The 17,585-nt window shown below is 47.2% G+C and overlaps 1 protein-coding gene across 2 annotated transcripts in view; it reads left to right on the forward strand.

Annotated features, from left to right (window-relative positions):
- Positions 1-16,354, forward strand: part of zbtb8os (zinc finger and BTB domain containing 8 opposite strand) — an 18,524-nt gene extending 2,170 nt beyond the window's left edge. Inside the window, exons 2-5 of one of the 2 annotated variants that reach the window (XM_038794874.1) lie at positions 1,785-1,867; positions 12,827-12,879; positions 15,034-15,070; positions 15,154-16,354. In XM_038794874.1, the coding sequence (XP_038650802.1) occupies positions 1,785-1,867; positions 12,827-12,879; positions 15,034-15,070; positions 15,154-15,246 (266 nt within the window). In that variant the 3' untranslated portion in view covers positions 15,247-16,354. The remainder of the gene's footprint in view (positions 1-1,784; positions 1,868-12,826; positions 12,880-15,033; positions 15,071-15,153) is intronic. The other variant, XM_038794880.1, reaches the window with a different exon arrangement.
- Positions 16,355-17,585: the final 1,231 nt, after the last annotated feature.

A 17,585-nucleotide genomic window follows, 5' to 3' on the forward strand; every position in this document is an offset into this window, starting at 1 on the left:
ATAATGTCAGTGCTCCAGATTGGCAACTGGCATTTCACACCACCCACAGACTGGAATTCCCAATCTTGTGTCAACTACCCAAAGAAAATTGATGCTATAGCTGCAGCAGATGTATCTGGTGGCAGAAATTCTAGTCTAATATGTCAACAAATGCTGTAAAATACAAACATTGGTGGCAAATGAACAGGAGTCTAATAGTCTTGCAGACCTCTTAAACTTCCTCTCTCAGACACCCCAGAGACTTGAATTTAAAAAGCTGTTCAGTGTGTTACATAACTCGAGCATTCTGAGGATCTTGATTTGCATTGCAATGCCTTCAAAGCCCTGACACGATAATCTTTGTGATTTTATTGCCAGAGGTATCTGGTGTGTAAAGATCAAGCAATAGTGAACAAGAAAGAACATAGGAATTAGGAGCAGAAATAGGCAATTCAGCCTTTCGAGCCTGTTCGCCATTCAATCAGATCATGCCTGATCTCTTCTTGGTCTCAAATCCATGTCCCTACCTGTTCCCCATATCCCTTTAACTGGTTTTTTAAAATCATAAATATATCTATCTCCTTTTTGAAACCATTTAATGATTCAGTCTCCACCGCACTATCGGGCAGCGTGTTCCACAAATTCACCACCCTCTGCCAGAAGTAGTTTCTCCTCATCTCAGTTCTAAATCTACCACCTCTCAACCTATATCTGTGACCCCTCGTTCTAGATTGTCCCACAAGGGGGAATATTTGGTCTACGTTTATCTTTATCGATTTCTTTTAGTATTTTAAATACCTCGATCAGATCCCCTCTCATTCTTCTAAACTCCAGCGAGTAGAAGCCCAAACTGTTAATCTCTTCTCTTGTCAACCCTTTCATCCCCGGAATCAATCTGGTGAATCTCCTCTGAACTGCTACCAATGCTACCACATCCCTCCTCAAATAAGGAGACCAAAACTGGACACAATACTGCATATGTGGTGTCACCAACACCCTATACAATTGCAACAACACTTCTTTTATACTCTAGTCCTTTTTGCGATAAACGCTAAAATTCCATTTGCCTTGTTTATTACATCCTGTGCTTGCATGCTGATGTTCTGCGATTCATGAATAAAAACACCCAGATCTCTCTGCCCAGACGCATTTGGAATCTGCTTTCCATGTAGATAATCAGAACTATACTATTTTTTCGGCCAAAATGGACAACCAAAGTGGGTGACCTCACAAGGAATTTGATTAAATAGATAAAAGCAAATTACTGCGGATGCTGGAATCTGAAACAAGAACAGAAAATGCGGGACAATCTCAACAGATCTGACAGCATCTGTGGAGAGAGAACAGAGCTAACTTTACTAACATAATTAAATAGTCCCAAATCAACTTCTATAACTATGAGTAATGATGTTACTCAGAACACAATTTAAATGAATAGGCATGATTTCTCTTTCTGACAGATATCCACTGTGAACTGACAGCTGAATCTCAGTCTTTGAATAAGTTTATACCTGCAACAAAATTGAGAAATACTGGAAGCACAGAACAGATCAAACCAGTATCTGTGGCAGACAAGTTAATGTTTCAGGTGTAAGCTCTGTGCTAGAACATTGAGTTCCATAATCTACATGTTGTTTTGCCTGCCTTGAGGGAGAGCATCATTTGACCTTGCCAAGTGACCAGAATTCAGTATTTTCTCTAGTTCTTTGTCCATGGTTCTGGATGTACTTGTATGATATAAAATATAATACCAAACATAATTCTAACCCAAGTTTCATATTTTTGTTTTGTCTATTTTCTTTTAGGGCATGACATGTTGTCTCTGCTCTATAATTTCATGAACGAATGGCTCTATCAATTCAGCGCAGAAATGTTTTTCATTCCAAGGGTCAGTGAATTGTTTAAAAATGGAAATAAGAAAGATGTGAATTGACATTAGAATTGAACAAATTTTTTTTTAAAAATTATTTTTATTAAGATTTTCAAAAACATATCAAAAACATAAAATAACAGCAAGAAAACCGTATTAACAACACCAAAAAGAAATAACACAATAACCCCCAAAACCAACCCCGCCCCCCCCAGTAACTACAAAAGAAGAAATAGATAAGCACCCGGCATATTCAATAAACACATATACACATTCCCCCCCCCACTCCCTTTTCCAATTTGATGAACCCCGCCATATCATTGATCCAGGCCTCCACGCTTGGGGGCCTCACATCCTTCCATTGAAGAAAAATCCTCCGCCGGGCTACTAGGGACGCCCTCCACGGATCCACCCCTCCCATCTGGTCCATAAACCCCCTCAACATCTTAGCCGCCGCGGGCCTCCTGCCCGTTCTGGACATGGATCAATCCAATGGGGGATCCAGCACCGTGTTAAAGTCCCCCCCCCCACCCCCCCCCCCCCCAGTATCAAGACCCCCGTCTCTAGATCCGGAATGCGGCCCAACATGCGCCGCATAAAACCCGCATCGTCCCAATTTGGGGCATAGACATTCACCAGCTCCACCCGCTCCCCTTGCAACTTGCCGCTCACCATCACATACCTCCCTCCACTGTCAGCCACCACCTTTGATGCCTCAAACGACACCCTTTTTCCCACCAGAATCGGCACCCCCTGATTTTTTGCATCCAGCCCCGAATGAAACACCTGGCGTACCCAGCCCTTCCTCAGTCTAACCTGGTCCGCCACCTTCGGGTGCGTCTCCTGGAGCATATCCACGTCCGCCTTCGGGTGCGTAAACACCCGAGCACGTTTAACCGGCCCATTTAGCCCCCTCACATTCCAAGTTATCAGCCGGATAAGAAGGCTCTCTGCCTCCCTCCCCTGCTGACTAGCCATAACCCGTCCCCTGCCCGGCTAGCGTCCCTTGCTCGGCCCGTTCCCCACAGCGGCAAACACCCACACCAGCCCCCCCCCTGCAGACTCCAGCTCCTTCCTGGCCATTTCAGCAGCAACCCGGTACCCCCCCCCCCCCTTCCAGGCTAGGACCTCTCCCAGCCGCGTAACTCCCACCATAGCACTCCCATGAGCCAGATAACTTCTGCTGACCCCTGCAGCTCCTGCCACCCCTCCGACCCCTCCCAACATGGGGCTGCTCCTCCTCCCCCAGACCCATCAGCAGATCCTCCTCTTCCTCCCCCTCCCGCTCTTGCGCGGGAAAAAAGCCCGCACTTCTCAGCTCAGACCCCGCCCCCATCCACCCTCAGCGCGGGAAACAGAAGAAAAGCCCGCGCTTTCCCTCTGCCCGGCCCCGGGAAAAAAGACAGCACCCCACCCACCCTAGAAACAACACACAACCAGCTTGAAACAGCATGAAACAGCATAAAACAGAGACCCTTCCCACCAAAAGTTAACACAGTTCTTTACAAATCCCCGACCCTCAGTCAGAGTCCAACTTCACGGCCTGCAAAAAGGCCAACGCCTCCTCCGGGGACTCAAAATAAAAGTGCCGGTCCTTGTAGGTGACCCACAGACGTGCCGGCTGTAACATGCCAAACTTCACACTCTTTCTGTGGAGCACCGCCTTCGTCCGGTTGTACCCGGCCCTCCGCTTGGCCACCTCCGCACTCCAGTCCTGGTAGATCCGCACTACGGTGTTCTCCCACTTGCTGCTCCACTCCTTCTTGGCCCACTTAAACACGCACTCTCGGTCAATGAACCGGTGGAACCGCACCAGCACCGCCCGTCGGTTTGGGCCTCCTGGCCAGTATTCTGTGGGCCCACTCCAGCTCCAGGGGCCCCTGGAAGGACCCAGCTCCCATCAGCGAGTTCAACAAAACGACCACATAGACCCCCAGGTCTGACCCTTCCAGCCCCTCCATGAGGCCCAGGTTCCGCAAATTCTTCCGCCTTGACCGGTTCTCCATCTCCTCGAACCGCTCCTGCCACTTCTTGTGGAGCGCCTCGTGCATCTCCACCTTTACCGCGAGGGCTGCGGCCTCATCCTCTCTTTCAGAGGCTTGTTGTCGGAACTCCCGGATCTCCACCCCCTGGGCTGTCTGCGTCGCCAGCAGCTTGTCCATATTAGCCTTCAGCGAGGCGAGTCCAGCAGCTCCACTTTGAGCTCCTGAAAACAGCGCTGGAGAGTCTCCTGCTGCACCTGCGCCCACTGCCTCCATTCCTCGAGGCCTCCACCGGCCGGCATCTTGATTCTCTTCCCCCGCTTTTCTTAGGCGCTGCCACCGCTATTCTGCTGGCCCCGCTCCTGGTCCAGACCATAGACCACTGGGGATCTGCTGCAGACACCTTACCATGTTGGGAACCGTCGAGCAAGTACCGTTGGGGGCCCTTAAAAGAGCCCAAAAGTCCGTTCCTGGCGGGAGCTGCCGAACGTGCGGCTTAGGTCCACATAGCCGCAACCGGAAGTCCAGAATTGAACAAATAAAGCACTGTTTATACAGCGGGTAGGAATTATTTGGAAAGTACCTGTGAAGGGTGCTGGAAAAGAAATGCATTACTACAAATTTGTATATCCTGCTTGTTTTAAACATGCCTGAAAGGGTTCCAATAGAGGCTGATGAAATTATATTATGTCAAGTCGAGCTTAGGTTTTACATGTAATGGTGCCAGCAGGCTTGGCCGCTATGTCTCATGCTGCTGATGACATGTTTACAATAGCTAGAGATTGTGTTCCAGAGGGCGTGATGATAATCTAGTGCCTCCACGAAGATTACCAATATAATAACATGCTTTCCAAGGAAACTGATCTTGCTCATCCAATAGTTCAGCTATTGAAGAGGATGCTTAAATAAATTAAAAGTACACAAATGGATGTTAAGTGAGGATGAAACTAGGCTCAGGGAGGTGCCCTGCTGTTAATGATTAAGGCTAATTTTAAATACACCCCCCCCCCACGCATACACACACACACACGCGTAGATTGGATTTTTCATTCAGTTTTACATCAGTTCAGTTTTGATTTTGTTGGAGAGTAAAATCAGACAGGGTCTAAAATGGGTGTCTGTTTATCATCCCATCATGTGGGTTTGGTTGAAACTACCCCTTAACTTCCTGCATTCACATAAAAAATAGATACTTGGTACTGTAAGATACCTTAGCAATGAGAGCGTGTTCTTGATTGCCCTTGAGAAGATGGTAATGAGTTGCCTTCTTGAACTGCTGCGGTTCATATAGTGTAAATACACCCACTGTGCAGTGAGGGAGGGAGTTCCAGGATTTTGACCCAGCGACAGTGGGGATATATTTCCAAATCAGGATGGTGAGTGACGTGTAGGACAACTTCCAGGTGATGTTCCCAAGTGTCTGCTGCCCTTATCCTTCTTTATGGTAGCAGTCATGGGTTTGGAAGGTGCTGCCTAAGGATGCTCAAGTGAGCTCATGCAGTGCATCTTGTAGGTGGTGTACACAGGTTTTGCGGAGTCAGGAGGTGAGTTACTCGCCACAGAATTTCTAGCCTCTGATCTTCTTTTGTAGCCACAGGATTTATATGGCTAGTCTAGTTCAGTTTCTGGTCAATGATAACCCCAGGATGTTGAGCGTGGGCGATTCAGTGATGCCATTGAATGTCAAGAGGCTATGGTTAGATCCTCTCTTGTTGGAGGTGGTCATTTCCCGGTATATTTATGGTGCAAATGTTATTTGCAACATCAGCCCGAGTCTAGATATTATCCAAATCTTGCTGCATTTGGGCCGGGACTGCTTCAGTATCTGAGGAGTTGCAAATGTTGCTGAATGTTGTGTAATCATCAACGAACGTCCCCAGTTCTGACCTTATGATGGATGGAAGGTGATTGATGAACAGCTGAAGAAGGTTGGGCCTAGGATGCTAACCCTTGTAAAAGTAAATTTAGATTGCCCAATTCGTTTTTTCCATTTAAGGGGTAATTTAGCGTGGCCAATCGACAAACCTGCACATCTTTTGGTTGTGGGGGCAAAACCCATGCAAACACTGGGAGAATGCAAACTCCACACGGACAGCGACCCAGAGCCGGGTTGGAACCTGGGACCTCGGCGCCATGAGGCAGCAGTGCTAATCATTACTCCACCGTGCTGCCCTGCCTAGGACGCTAACCCGAGGAACTCCTGCAGTGACATCCTGGAATTGATGATTGACCTCAAACCACAACCATCCTTTGTGCCAGGTATGACTCCCAACCAACAGAATTTTCCCATTGATTCCAGTTTTGCTAGGGATTCTTGATGCCACACTTGATCAAATGCGGTCTTGATATTAAGGGCAGTCACTTTCACCTTACCTCTGGAGTTTAGCTCTTTTGTCCATGTTTGAACCAAAGCTGTGAGGTCAGGAGCTGAGGGACCTTGACTTAACCCAAACTGAGCATCTGAGCAGGTTATTGCTGAGGAAGTGATGCTTGATGGCACCGTTTTTTTTTGATAAACCATTTTAATGAGGTATTTTTTGGCATTGTAAAACAGTAAAATTACAGAACGTGAAAACAAAAGGATTGTACAATAAACAAAGTACACAGTGCAATTGCCCTAACCTGTCCTACTCAGATCTGACTAATTGACCCCCAATACTACATTCCCCTAACCCCCGCCCCCTTGTTGACGATTAATTCTCTGCAAAGAAGTCAATTAATGGTTGCCACCTCCGGGCGAACCCTAACACCGACCCTCTCAAGGCTAACTTGATTTTCTCCAAGCCCAGGAAACCCGCCATGTCTGACAGCCAGGCTTTCGACTTCGGGGGCTTTGACTCCCTCCAAGCTAGAAGTATCCGTCTCCGGGCTACCAGGGAAGCAAAGGCCAAAACGTCGGCCTCTTTCTCCCCCTGGACGTCCAGGGCCTCTAAAACCCCAAAAATCGCCACCTCCGTACCCATTGCCACCCTTATGTTCAATACTCTAGGCATGACGTCCTCGAACCCCTGCCAGTAGTTCCTAAGTTTTGGACACGCCCAAAACATGTGGACATGGTCTGCCGGTCCTCCCAGACACTTTACACACCTGTCCTCTACACCGAAGAATCTGCTCATCCGGGACACTGTCATGTGGGCCCAGTGGACGACCTTAAATTGAATCAGGCTGAGCCTGGCACATGTTGCACTCCCATTAACCCTGCTCAGCGCGTCCGCCCACAGGCTCTCCCCAATCTCCCCTCACAACTCCTCCTCCCATTTATGCCTCAGTTCCTCAGTCTGCGTCTCCTCCGCCCCTATGAGCTCCTTGTAAATATCCGAGACACTTCACTCCCCCACCCATCCTCTGGACACTACCCTATCTTGGATCCCCCTTAGTGGCAAGAGTGGAAAAGATGGCACCTGCCTGCACAAAAAGTCCCGCACCTGAATATACCGGAATTCATTCCCCTTCGTCAAACCAAACTTGTCCTCCAGTGCCCTCAAGCCAGGGAAGCTCCCTTCCAAGAACAAATCTCCCATCCGCTCAATCCCCGCCCTCCGCTATACCCGATACCCCCCCCCCCCCCCCCGTCCATCCTCCCCGGAGCAAACCGATGGTTGTCACATATTGGGGACCAGACTGATGCTCCCACATGCCTCCTCCACTGTCCCCAGATCCGAAGGGCCGCCACCACTACAGGACTGATGGAAAAGCGCGCCGGCGGGAACGGCAGAGGCGCCGTCACCAACGCCCCCAGACTAGTGCCCCTACACGAGGCGGCCTCCATCCACTCCCCAGTCGACCCCCCCCCCCCCCCCCGCCAACCACTTCCTTATCATGGCTATGTTAGCCGCCCAATAATAGTTGCTGAAATTCGGCAGTGGAAGCCCCTGCTTCCACCGGTTCCACTCGAGCATCACCCTCTTTACTCACGGGGACTTGCCCGTCAATACAAAGCCCAAAATGATCTTGCTTATCCTCTTAAAAAAGGAACGTGGAATGATAATGGGGAGACACTGGAACACGAATAGGAACCTCGGGAGGACTATCATTTTAACTGTCTGAACTCTCCCAGCTAACGACAACGGGAATGGATCCCACCACCGGAACTCCCCTCGCATTTTATCTACCAGCCGGGACAGGTTCAGCTTGTGTAGTCGACCCCATTCCCGCGTCACTTGTATTCCCAGGTACCTGAAACTGTCCCCCACTAGCCGGAACACAGCTCCCTCAACCGGTCCCCTTGGCCCCTCTCCTGGACTACAAACATTTCATTTTTTGTCATATTCAATTTATACCCCGAAAACCGGCCGAATTCCCCCAAGGTCGCCATGATTCCGTCCATCCCCGCCATCGGGTCTGAAACGTACAAAAGCAGGTCATCTGCATACAATGAAACCCTATGCTCCATCTCCCCCCCCCCCCCCCCCCCCCCCCCCCCCCCCCCCCCCCCCGCCCGAACCAGCCCCTTCCAACCCTCTGAAGCCCTCAGAGCAATTGCCAGCAGCTCTATAGCTAGCGCAAACAGCAGCGGGGAAAGGCGGTACAGTCTGAAATGAGGAAACCCACCCCAAATCCAAACTGTTCCAGCACCTCCCATAAGTAGTCCCACTCTACCCGGTCAAATGCCTTCTCCGCATCCATAGCCACCACTACCTCCACCTCCTTTCCCTCCGGGGGCATCATGATCACATTGAGCCATTTTCTTTTATTCGCCCCCAGTTGCCTACCTTTAACGAACCCTGTTTGGTCCTCCCTAATAACACTCTACGCACAATCCTCAATCCTAGTGACAAAAGCTTTGCCAGCAGTTTGGCATCCACGTTAAGAAGGGAGATCGGCCTATAAGACCCACACAACCCCGGATTCTTGTCCCGTTTTAAAATCAAAGAGATGGTAGCCTGCGACATCATCTGGGGAAGCACCCCTCTGTCCCTTGCCTCATTGAAAACCTTGACCAGCAGCGGCCCCAATATCCCGGAGAACCTGACTGCATAGCCTTTAAGCCCTCTATAATCTCAACTCTGATCGGGGCGCTCAGCCCTTCTACTAGCTCCCTGCCCACTCTTGGGAATGTCAGGCCGTCTAAGAAGCGTCTCATCCTCTCCAGCCCCGCGGGGGGACTCCAAGCTATAAAGTTTGCAATAAAAGTCCTTGAAAGCTCTGTTCACACCCGCCGCATCCCCAACCAAGTTACCGCCTCCATCCACCACTTTACCTATTGCCCTAGCCGCCTCCCTCTTTCTGAGCTGATGAGCCAGCATCCTGCTGGCTTTCTGTCCATGCTCATATAACGCACTCCTCGCCTTTCTGAGCTGCTCTACTGCCTTGCCCTTGGTCAACACCCCAAACTCTGCCTGCAGCCTCCTCCGTTCCCTCAAGAGCTCCGCACTCGGGGTTCCCACATCCTCCTGTCAATCTGCAGAATCTCTGCTAACAGTCGGTCCGTTTCTGCCCTGTCTGTCTTTTCCCTGTGAGCCCGGATTTAAATCAGCTCCCCTCTCACCACTGCCACCACCTCAAACTGCACCCGTTTGTTCACCAGAATCGCGACTCCCCTGGTCTTAGCGTCTAGCTGGAGTACTGAGTGGAGTACCTGATTAACCCAGCTCTTCCTCAACCTGATCTGGTCCACTTCCTTCAGGTGCGTCTCCTGCAACATTATCACGTCCGCCTTTAAAGCCCTAAGATGCACGAACACTTTAGCCCTGTTCACCGGCCCATTTAGCCCTCTAACATTCCACGTAACCAGCCTAGTTGGGTTGCACCATGCCCCACCCCCCCCCCCCCTTTTCCGGTCAGCCATCCCCTTTCCTGGGCCTGCCCCCAGCCCGTGCCTCTGTAGCCCCGCCTCCTGGCAGTGCCCATCCCTGACCTCTTCTCCACTTCTAAAATCAAATCCCTCCCTCGTCAGCCAAGCACCCCCCCCCCCCCCCACCCCCCAGCAACAACACTCTGTAACCTAACCCCATCCCTAATCTGATTGTATACACACCCCCCCCCCCCCCCCACTGCGCTCCCACAGACTAGCTCTCCCAGCTAGCCTAGTGGCCCACAGCTCCGGCGCCAGCACGTCTCCCACCTATTGTTGCCTACCTGCCCTCCCCCGCCCCTCAAAACCATTGCCCTCATCAACCCAGCCCCGACGGACGCCCCCTTTAAGAAACAGACGCCACCCAAAGTCAGCATAAAGAAAAACAAAGCCAAACTCTCGCCATAATACAAATCAAAGTAATACCTCTCAAATAAAATAGTCAAAAATCCCCTCACAACACAGAAAACCCACCGAAATCGAATAATTTTTTAACTACTTTCCCCTTATTAAACAAAACACAATTATCGAAGAGAAAAGCCAAGAACGAAAACAAACAAACGAATAAATCAGTGCAAACAGCGTTTGAAACGAGCAGGAAAATCAGTTTCTCAAACTTAGAGCAGAATGTTCTCAAGTTGGCACCAGTCCTTTCTTCCTGGCAAACTCCATAGCATCCTCGGCCGACTCAAGGTAGTGATGTTGGTCCTCATACGTAACCCAAAGTCGCGCCGGATACAACAGACCGAACTTAACCTGCTTCTTGAACAGGATCGACTTGACTTGATTAAAGCCTGCCCTCCTCTTGGCCACCTCCACGCTTAGATCTTGGTACACCCGCAAAATGCTGTTGTCCTATTTACAGCTCCATGTGCGTTTGGTCCATTGGAGAATACGCTCCTTATCCAGGTACCTATGGAACCTGACCACCATTGCCCAAGGGGGAGTCTCCCTGCTGCGGCTTCCTCGCCAGCGCTCTGTGCGCCCGATCCACCTCCAATGGTCCGGGGGAAAGCCCCATCTCCAAGCAGCTTCTGGAACATTTTCGCCACAAACTCCCTGGGATCAGCCCCTCCGCCCCCTCCGGGAGGCCGACAATCCTTAGGTTCTGCCTATGGGACCTGTTCTCCAAATCCTCTTACCTGTTCCAGCAGTCATTTTTGCTGGTCCCTCAGCATCCCCACCTCCATTTCCACCGCCATCTGGTGTTACTCTTGTTCTGCTAGCGCCTTCTCCGGTTTCTGGATCGCCCTGTCCTGGGCATCTAGCATCCGCTCCATCCTCTCCACTGTTTCCTTAAATCGGGTCCAGACATTCCCGATTCTGTCTAGCGAAGCCTTCCCGGATAACCTGCATCAGCTCCTCCGTTGGTGGTTGAGTCGAAGCCCCAAGGGTCTGGACACCGGCCATCTTGTCCGCTGCTGCAGCCAACACCCAGCTTGACCCTGACTTTTTGTTTCTTCCCTTTCGATCTCTTTGGGTTCTCTGTTCCATAAACCAATATATACACTGAACACTTGTTCACCGTTTCTTCAAATCCAGTGCGTAAAAGAGCAAACAAAGTCGGGGGGGGGGGGGGGGGGGGGGGGAAGGTCCGAATGTCTAGCCAGAGTGGGAGCCACCAAATATGCGATCTACTCCCTCATGGTCGCCACCGGAAACCCCCTTGATGGCACTGTTGACGATACCATCAATCACCTTTCTGATGCTCAAGAGTGGACTGATATGGCAGTAATTGGCTGGGTTGTATTTGTCTTGCTTTTTGTGTACAGGGCAATTTTCCACGTCGGGTAGTTGCCAGTGTTGTAGATGTACTGGAATAGCTTGGTTAGGAGAACGGCAAATTCTGGAGCAAGTCTGCAGTACTATTGCCAGAATGTTGTCTGGGCCCATTACCTTTGCAGTATCCAGTGCCATCAGCTGTTTCTAGATACCATGGGGACTGAATCAAATTGGCTAAAGACTGGCATCTGTGATGCTGGGGGCCCGAGATGGATCATCCACTTGGCACTTCTGGCTGAAGGTTATTGCAAATGCACCAGCCTTGACTTTTGCACTGATGTGCTGGACTCCTCCATCATTGAGGATGGGGATATTTGTGGAGTTGCCTCCTCCAATGAGTTGTTTAATTCTCCACCACCATTCACGACTGGACATGACAGGACTGCAGAGCTAAGAACTAGTCCATTGCTTGTGGAATTGCTTAGCTCTCTCACTTTCTGCTTATTTTGTTGGGTGCACAAGTAGTTCTGTGTTGTAGCTTCATCAGGTTGACTTTTTAGGTATGCCTTGTGTTGTTCCTGGCATGGCCTCCTGCAGTCTTCCAACCAGGTTGATCCCCTGGTTTGGTGACAGTTGTAGAGAGGGGGATATGCCAGGCCATTAGGTTACAGATTGTGGCTGAGTGCAATTCTGCTGCAGTTGAAGGCCTACAGTGCCTCATGGATGCCCAGTTTTGAGTTGCTAGATCTGTTCTGAATCTACCCCAGTTAGCAAGGTGGTAGTGCCACACAATATGATGAAGGATATCCTCAATGCAAAAATTTGATTTTGTCTCCACAAGGACTGTGCATTGGTCACTTCTACCGATAATGTCATGGATGGGCGCATCTGGAGCAGGCAGGTTGGTGAGGATGAAATATAAGTAGGAGGAGGAGGCCATTTAGCCCTTCGAGCCTGCTCCACCATTCATTGGCTGATCATCCAACTCAGTAGCCTAATCCCACTTCCCCCCCCCCCCCCCCCCCCCTTAGCCTTTGATCCCCTTAGTGCTATACCTAACTGAAGTCAAGTATGTTTTTACTTCATGTTTCCCTCACCAACCTTCGCAGACAAAGTCCTCCAGCTATGTCCTTTAGGACTTGACCAGCTCGGTCTGTGGTGTCTTTGAGATTAGGGAATTTTATATCGGCTGCAGCTGTGATTTGAAATCTTCTTGACTGAGCTGCTGCTTTGATCAACTTAACCATCAAAGGAGCTACCATAAATCTAAATTTATTTTTTAAAATTCTGTTTTCAGTATGGAGCATTTTTGCTGACCAAACAATTCAACCAGCCACAGGATCACTGTGGTGCTACTATTTGATCCAGACTAGTATAAAATTTCAACAACAAGTTTACAACAGCTCATCAGGAATTTTTTATTTCTAATGCCTGTTAATATTTTTAAAGTTGCTATTCTAACTTGGTTTTCTTTTTTAGGAGATGAAAGTGATTTATTTGGATCGAGTTAATTATAAAATTCGATCAATCGGGTACGTATGGTAATTAATTTGAACAATTTGGTATATTAACCCATTAATCTTAACTGCTGGCAGGTTTGAGAATTGGCCATCTCTGAGCCCAACTACTTACTCAGATCTGGTACACCTTCACTGAAATACCCATTTCCATTCCTCAGCCCCCAGCTTTAAATTGGATATTATAATTTTAATTTTTAAAGTTTTTACTGACTGGCAGAAAGCATTTTTTAACCTTAGATTTATTCAAGTGATAAGTTCCTGTTGCCGTTCCATTATTTGTAAGAGAAGTGGGTTACGGTGGGAGGCTCGGTGGGGTTATGGACCTGTCTATAACAGCTTTGTGACCAGCTTGTGCGACAGAATTCTGAGACTAGGTTATCTTGCTCCTCAGCAAGAGAATGCAGGAGCAAACATACAGAGTGGAAAATACCAAGAAGTTGAGATAGCATTTTGAGTTTCAGTTGGTTATTCATACTTTTGTATTCCAAGTTGCGATATTTTCAACAGTAAGAAATTATCTTCATTGGTACAGCCATGAGAGCAGTTTTATTATTTTGAGCATAACTTCAGTCTAAATCGCTGCTGGAAAATTTTGATTGGACGAGAACCATTTTTTAAAATAATCTTGTATCTGTCCAATTCAGATACTTCAACCAACTCTTTAATTAAAGTTCACCCAGGTGTCTTTATTCATGAGGAGAACAAAGTAGGACACAGATATAATGCAGCACACTTTAGTAAATATAGTTAACCCATAAATTACCCACTATACATACAAGAAACACCCAGGATTCGACTATACTTCCCGTAAAGGTGGTTTGGTAAGCTGCAGATCTGATCCCTGAGTCCCTCTGGTTCCTCTTTGTAAAGGTGATTCTCGCTGGCTTCCTTGCTTCCTTCCTTCTGGTCTGATCAAGGTCACCTCGCACACCATGCTTAGAGTCTTTTGTGCCCAGTCTTTGCCCCTAGATGTCTGGAATGCCTGTTTTTATCCCCCTGTCGCCACCACCTCCTTTCTCGGAGTCTCAGGATGCAGGATCTCAGTGCCCAATGGTCTGGTTGATGACCTGTTGACAGGGTACCTGAGCCCTCCCTGGGAAGAGTGATGATCGCTTGATGGGTTTTCAGGAACTGTGGACAATAGGCCAATGCATCTCAAGTAGCAGCGATAATTATTTGATGGGTTATTCAGGGGCTGCTTCAGACATGCCCCAGGCAGCTTGTCTGAGTTCTGTTTATTCGGATTCTGCAGACTGTGGTTTTTAAAGTGCCCAATTCTTTAATTTTAGATACCCAATTTAATTGGCCTTAACTAGGCCCTGATTATATTACTACAATAATTTAAATTTTCTATGGTTTGTTTGCCCTATTCTGGCTATTCTTTCTTATTGTGAGTTGATTCTTTGCCATTTTCCTTGTACTTATTTAATCTTTGTGCATCACAAGTGAAACCATTTTGTAAGAAAAGGGGTAAGAAATCTAATGGGTGGATTGAAAATTAGTTTCTCTTCTGTTTTAATCTAGATGTGAGCATTAAAAATCGGTTTAACATATACAGACTATTAGAGCGTGTGCTTCAATTGTAACTTATGAGTTCATGCTTTGGACAGTGAAATTCATAATAATGTCTTTAGAAGTTAAGAAACAGCTGGACTCAACTGAAGTTCATTTAAATTTTTCCATTGCACTAAAATGTTTTATGAAGATTCAACCTTTTATCCTGTCTTTAATGGCATTCAAGATGAATCTCAAAATATTTCACAGAATCCCTACAGTGCAGAAGGAGGTTATTCGGTCCATCATGTCTGCACTGACCCTCTGCAAGAGCACCGCACCTAGACTCAATTCCCCACCCTATCCCTAAATCCACACCTAGGGACAATTTAGCATGGCCAATTCACCTAACCTGCACATCTTTGGACTTTGGGAGGAAACCAGACAATCCAGAGGAAACCGACACAGACACAGGAAGAGTATGCAAATTCCACGCAGTCGCCAGAGGTTGGAATTGAACCGGGGTCTCTGGCACTGAGGCAGCAGTGCTAACCACTGTGCCCCCATATGTTTCCTAAAGGGAGGTTTAGAATAAGAAAATTGTTTCTAAGTAAGTTAATGCCCTGTAGCTCACCTAAAATCTGATCAAAGGTGTTTTTTTTTCTCTAAAAGGTGGGGAGAATCGTTTGATTTGGCCAAACATCCACAGGTAAGATTAGAACATTTCAATTTTAACCACACATTTCCTCTTACTATTTCTAAGTTGACGAATGACAAGCAAAATTGATCCAGCTATTTCTCTCTTACAGGGCACTGAAGTCAAAGCTATCACATACTCTGCCATGCAAATTCATGAGGACGATAAACCTCAAATTTTTGTCATAATTGATATTTGATTTTTATTTAAATGTTTTGCAGATTTTCTTGTGTATTTCAAAATATGTACAGTACAGAGTGTACCTTTATCTTTTTTATTGAAATGACACGTCTCCGAGTGTGTAAATAAGTGTCATTATCTGGTGGCTGTCTATTCTATTTATGTTTAATATGAATTCCTTTTGATATTTTGATAGAACTTGCTATGCCAGGAGGGAGTAGAAAATCTGGATTTTCTGTCATTTTCTTCCTTTTTTGGTGAAATGTAATCAGAATGGGTTATTTTTAACAAATTGTACATGGGTATTCTGTAATGAAGTGCCGTATCCCATCTACTGAAAATGCTTTTCTGCAACAAATCAATCAACAGCAAATATGGCGGGGCATCTGGTTTTAAATTATCATAATTTTCACCTTTTCGAAATGGGTGAGAAAGTTTAATTTCCTTTGGCTGACAGGACTGGCATCGTCGGTAGCGTGTTTGACAGACATGCTTGAAGATTGACTAAGCTGCAGTTATTGTTGGTGAAGATGCACGGTGAAGATGCACATTGAAGATGCGCATAGTGTGTTTTTATTTGATGTGAAACCTTTATGAAATGAAATACACCTGACAGTGAAGATGCACAGTGTTTTTATTAGATGTGAAACCTTTATGAAATGAAATACACCTGACAACGCGATCTCAATGTCACCCTCCAGTGAATCCTAAATCATTCCATTGGCGGTGCAGACTAAAGGCAATGTGGTGCCCCAATGAAATGTATATTTCATGCTAATGGCAATGATTTGTGATTTTAATGATCACTATCAAAATTTATGTGCATTTAATATTGAATATAGGTTTGAAACTTTAGAACCTTCTTCGTGCCATGCACATGGATTGATTTATCAATAAACAAACCATTAGGGATGAAGGGGTAGTATCATTAATTTTTTTATTCATCCAAAATTAGAATTGTTTACAATATAACTCTAATATGGATTACTTCATAGAACCTGCAAAGATTTGGCCTCTGCAATTGTGCTGACTAATCATTCGAGGCATTAGAAATGTTTTTAAAGTTTTGATTTCAAATGTAAATGAAGTTATTAAAATATGTATGTAATGTAAAAATGATCTTGTTCTTCATCTTTCTTCCTGCAAATTGTTTATCACGTTTGCCTACATGAATTAGTCTATTTCAAAAGTAGTCCATTATCCATCAGCACTCTTGATATCCTGAGGCACTTTGTTTTTTCTTTTAAGTGTATTTTATTACAAACATGCATCAAAACAGGTTACAGCAAATAACTATCGTGGGAAACATACTTCCCAACAATCAACTATACAGTCTGACAGATTTTCCCCCTTTGTCACCCTCTCCCACCCCTTCCCCCACTCCCTGCGACAAACAGTTCCTCAAACATGGTTACAAACATCCCCCACCTTTTCTCAAACCCCCTTGTTGGGCCCCTGAACTCATACTTTATCTTCTCCAACAGCAGGAAGTCGTACAGGTCACCCAACCAAGCCGCTACCCCAGGTGGTGATGCCGCCTGCCACTCCAGGAACATTCGTCGCCGTGTAATCAGAGAGGCGAAGGCCACGACATCGGCCTTCCTCCTCTCCATGAGCTCTGGCTTCTCTGAAACTCCAAATGTCACCTCCCCCTCCACTACCCTGGCTAAGACCGTCAACGCTCCCACCCAGAATCTTCCCAATTTTTCACAACTCCAAAACATATTTGTATAATTCGCTGGCCTTCTGCCCTGAGGCACGATGTAAATACAAGCATTTAATACTATCGCGGATAGCACGTGACCGCCTCTCGATATGTGAGTCCACCGGCAGGAAGGGAATGGATGGCCACTAGGCAAAGCAGGAGGATTAGGCAGGCAGGGACTGCAATAGTTATAGGGGATTCAGTTGCAAGGGGAACAAATAGGCGTTTCTGTGGCCACAAATGAGACTTCAGAAATGGTATATTTCCTCCCTCATGCTCAGGTCAAAGATGTCTCCAAGTGGGGCAGCATGGTGGCATATTGGTTAGCACTGGGACCGCGGCGCTGAGGACCCGGGTTCAAATCCCAGCCCCGGGTCACTGTCCGTGTGGAGTTTGCACATTCTCCCCGTGTCTGCGTGGGTTTTGCCCCCACAACCTAAAGATGTGCAGGGTAGGTGGATTGACCATGCTAAATTGCCCCTTAATTGGAAAAAAAGAATTGAGTATTCTAAAAAAAAATTTGAATGTCTCCCAAGTGGCTGCAGGGAGGGTAAACAGCCAGTGATCGTGGTGCAAACTATAGGTTTTTAACAAGGGTTGCGGTCCTAAATGCAGGGCATAGGAAGTAAGTTGAAAGGTAGG

This window comes from Scyliorhinus canicula, chromosome 1 (genome assembly GCF_902713615.1).
Source record: "Scyliorhinus canicula chromosome 1, sScyCan1.1, whole genome shotgun sequence".
NCBI classification, from domain to species: Eukaryota; Metazoa; Chordata; class Chondrichthyes; order Carcharhiniformes; family Scyliorhinidae; genus Scyliorhinus; species Scyliorhinus canicula.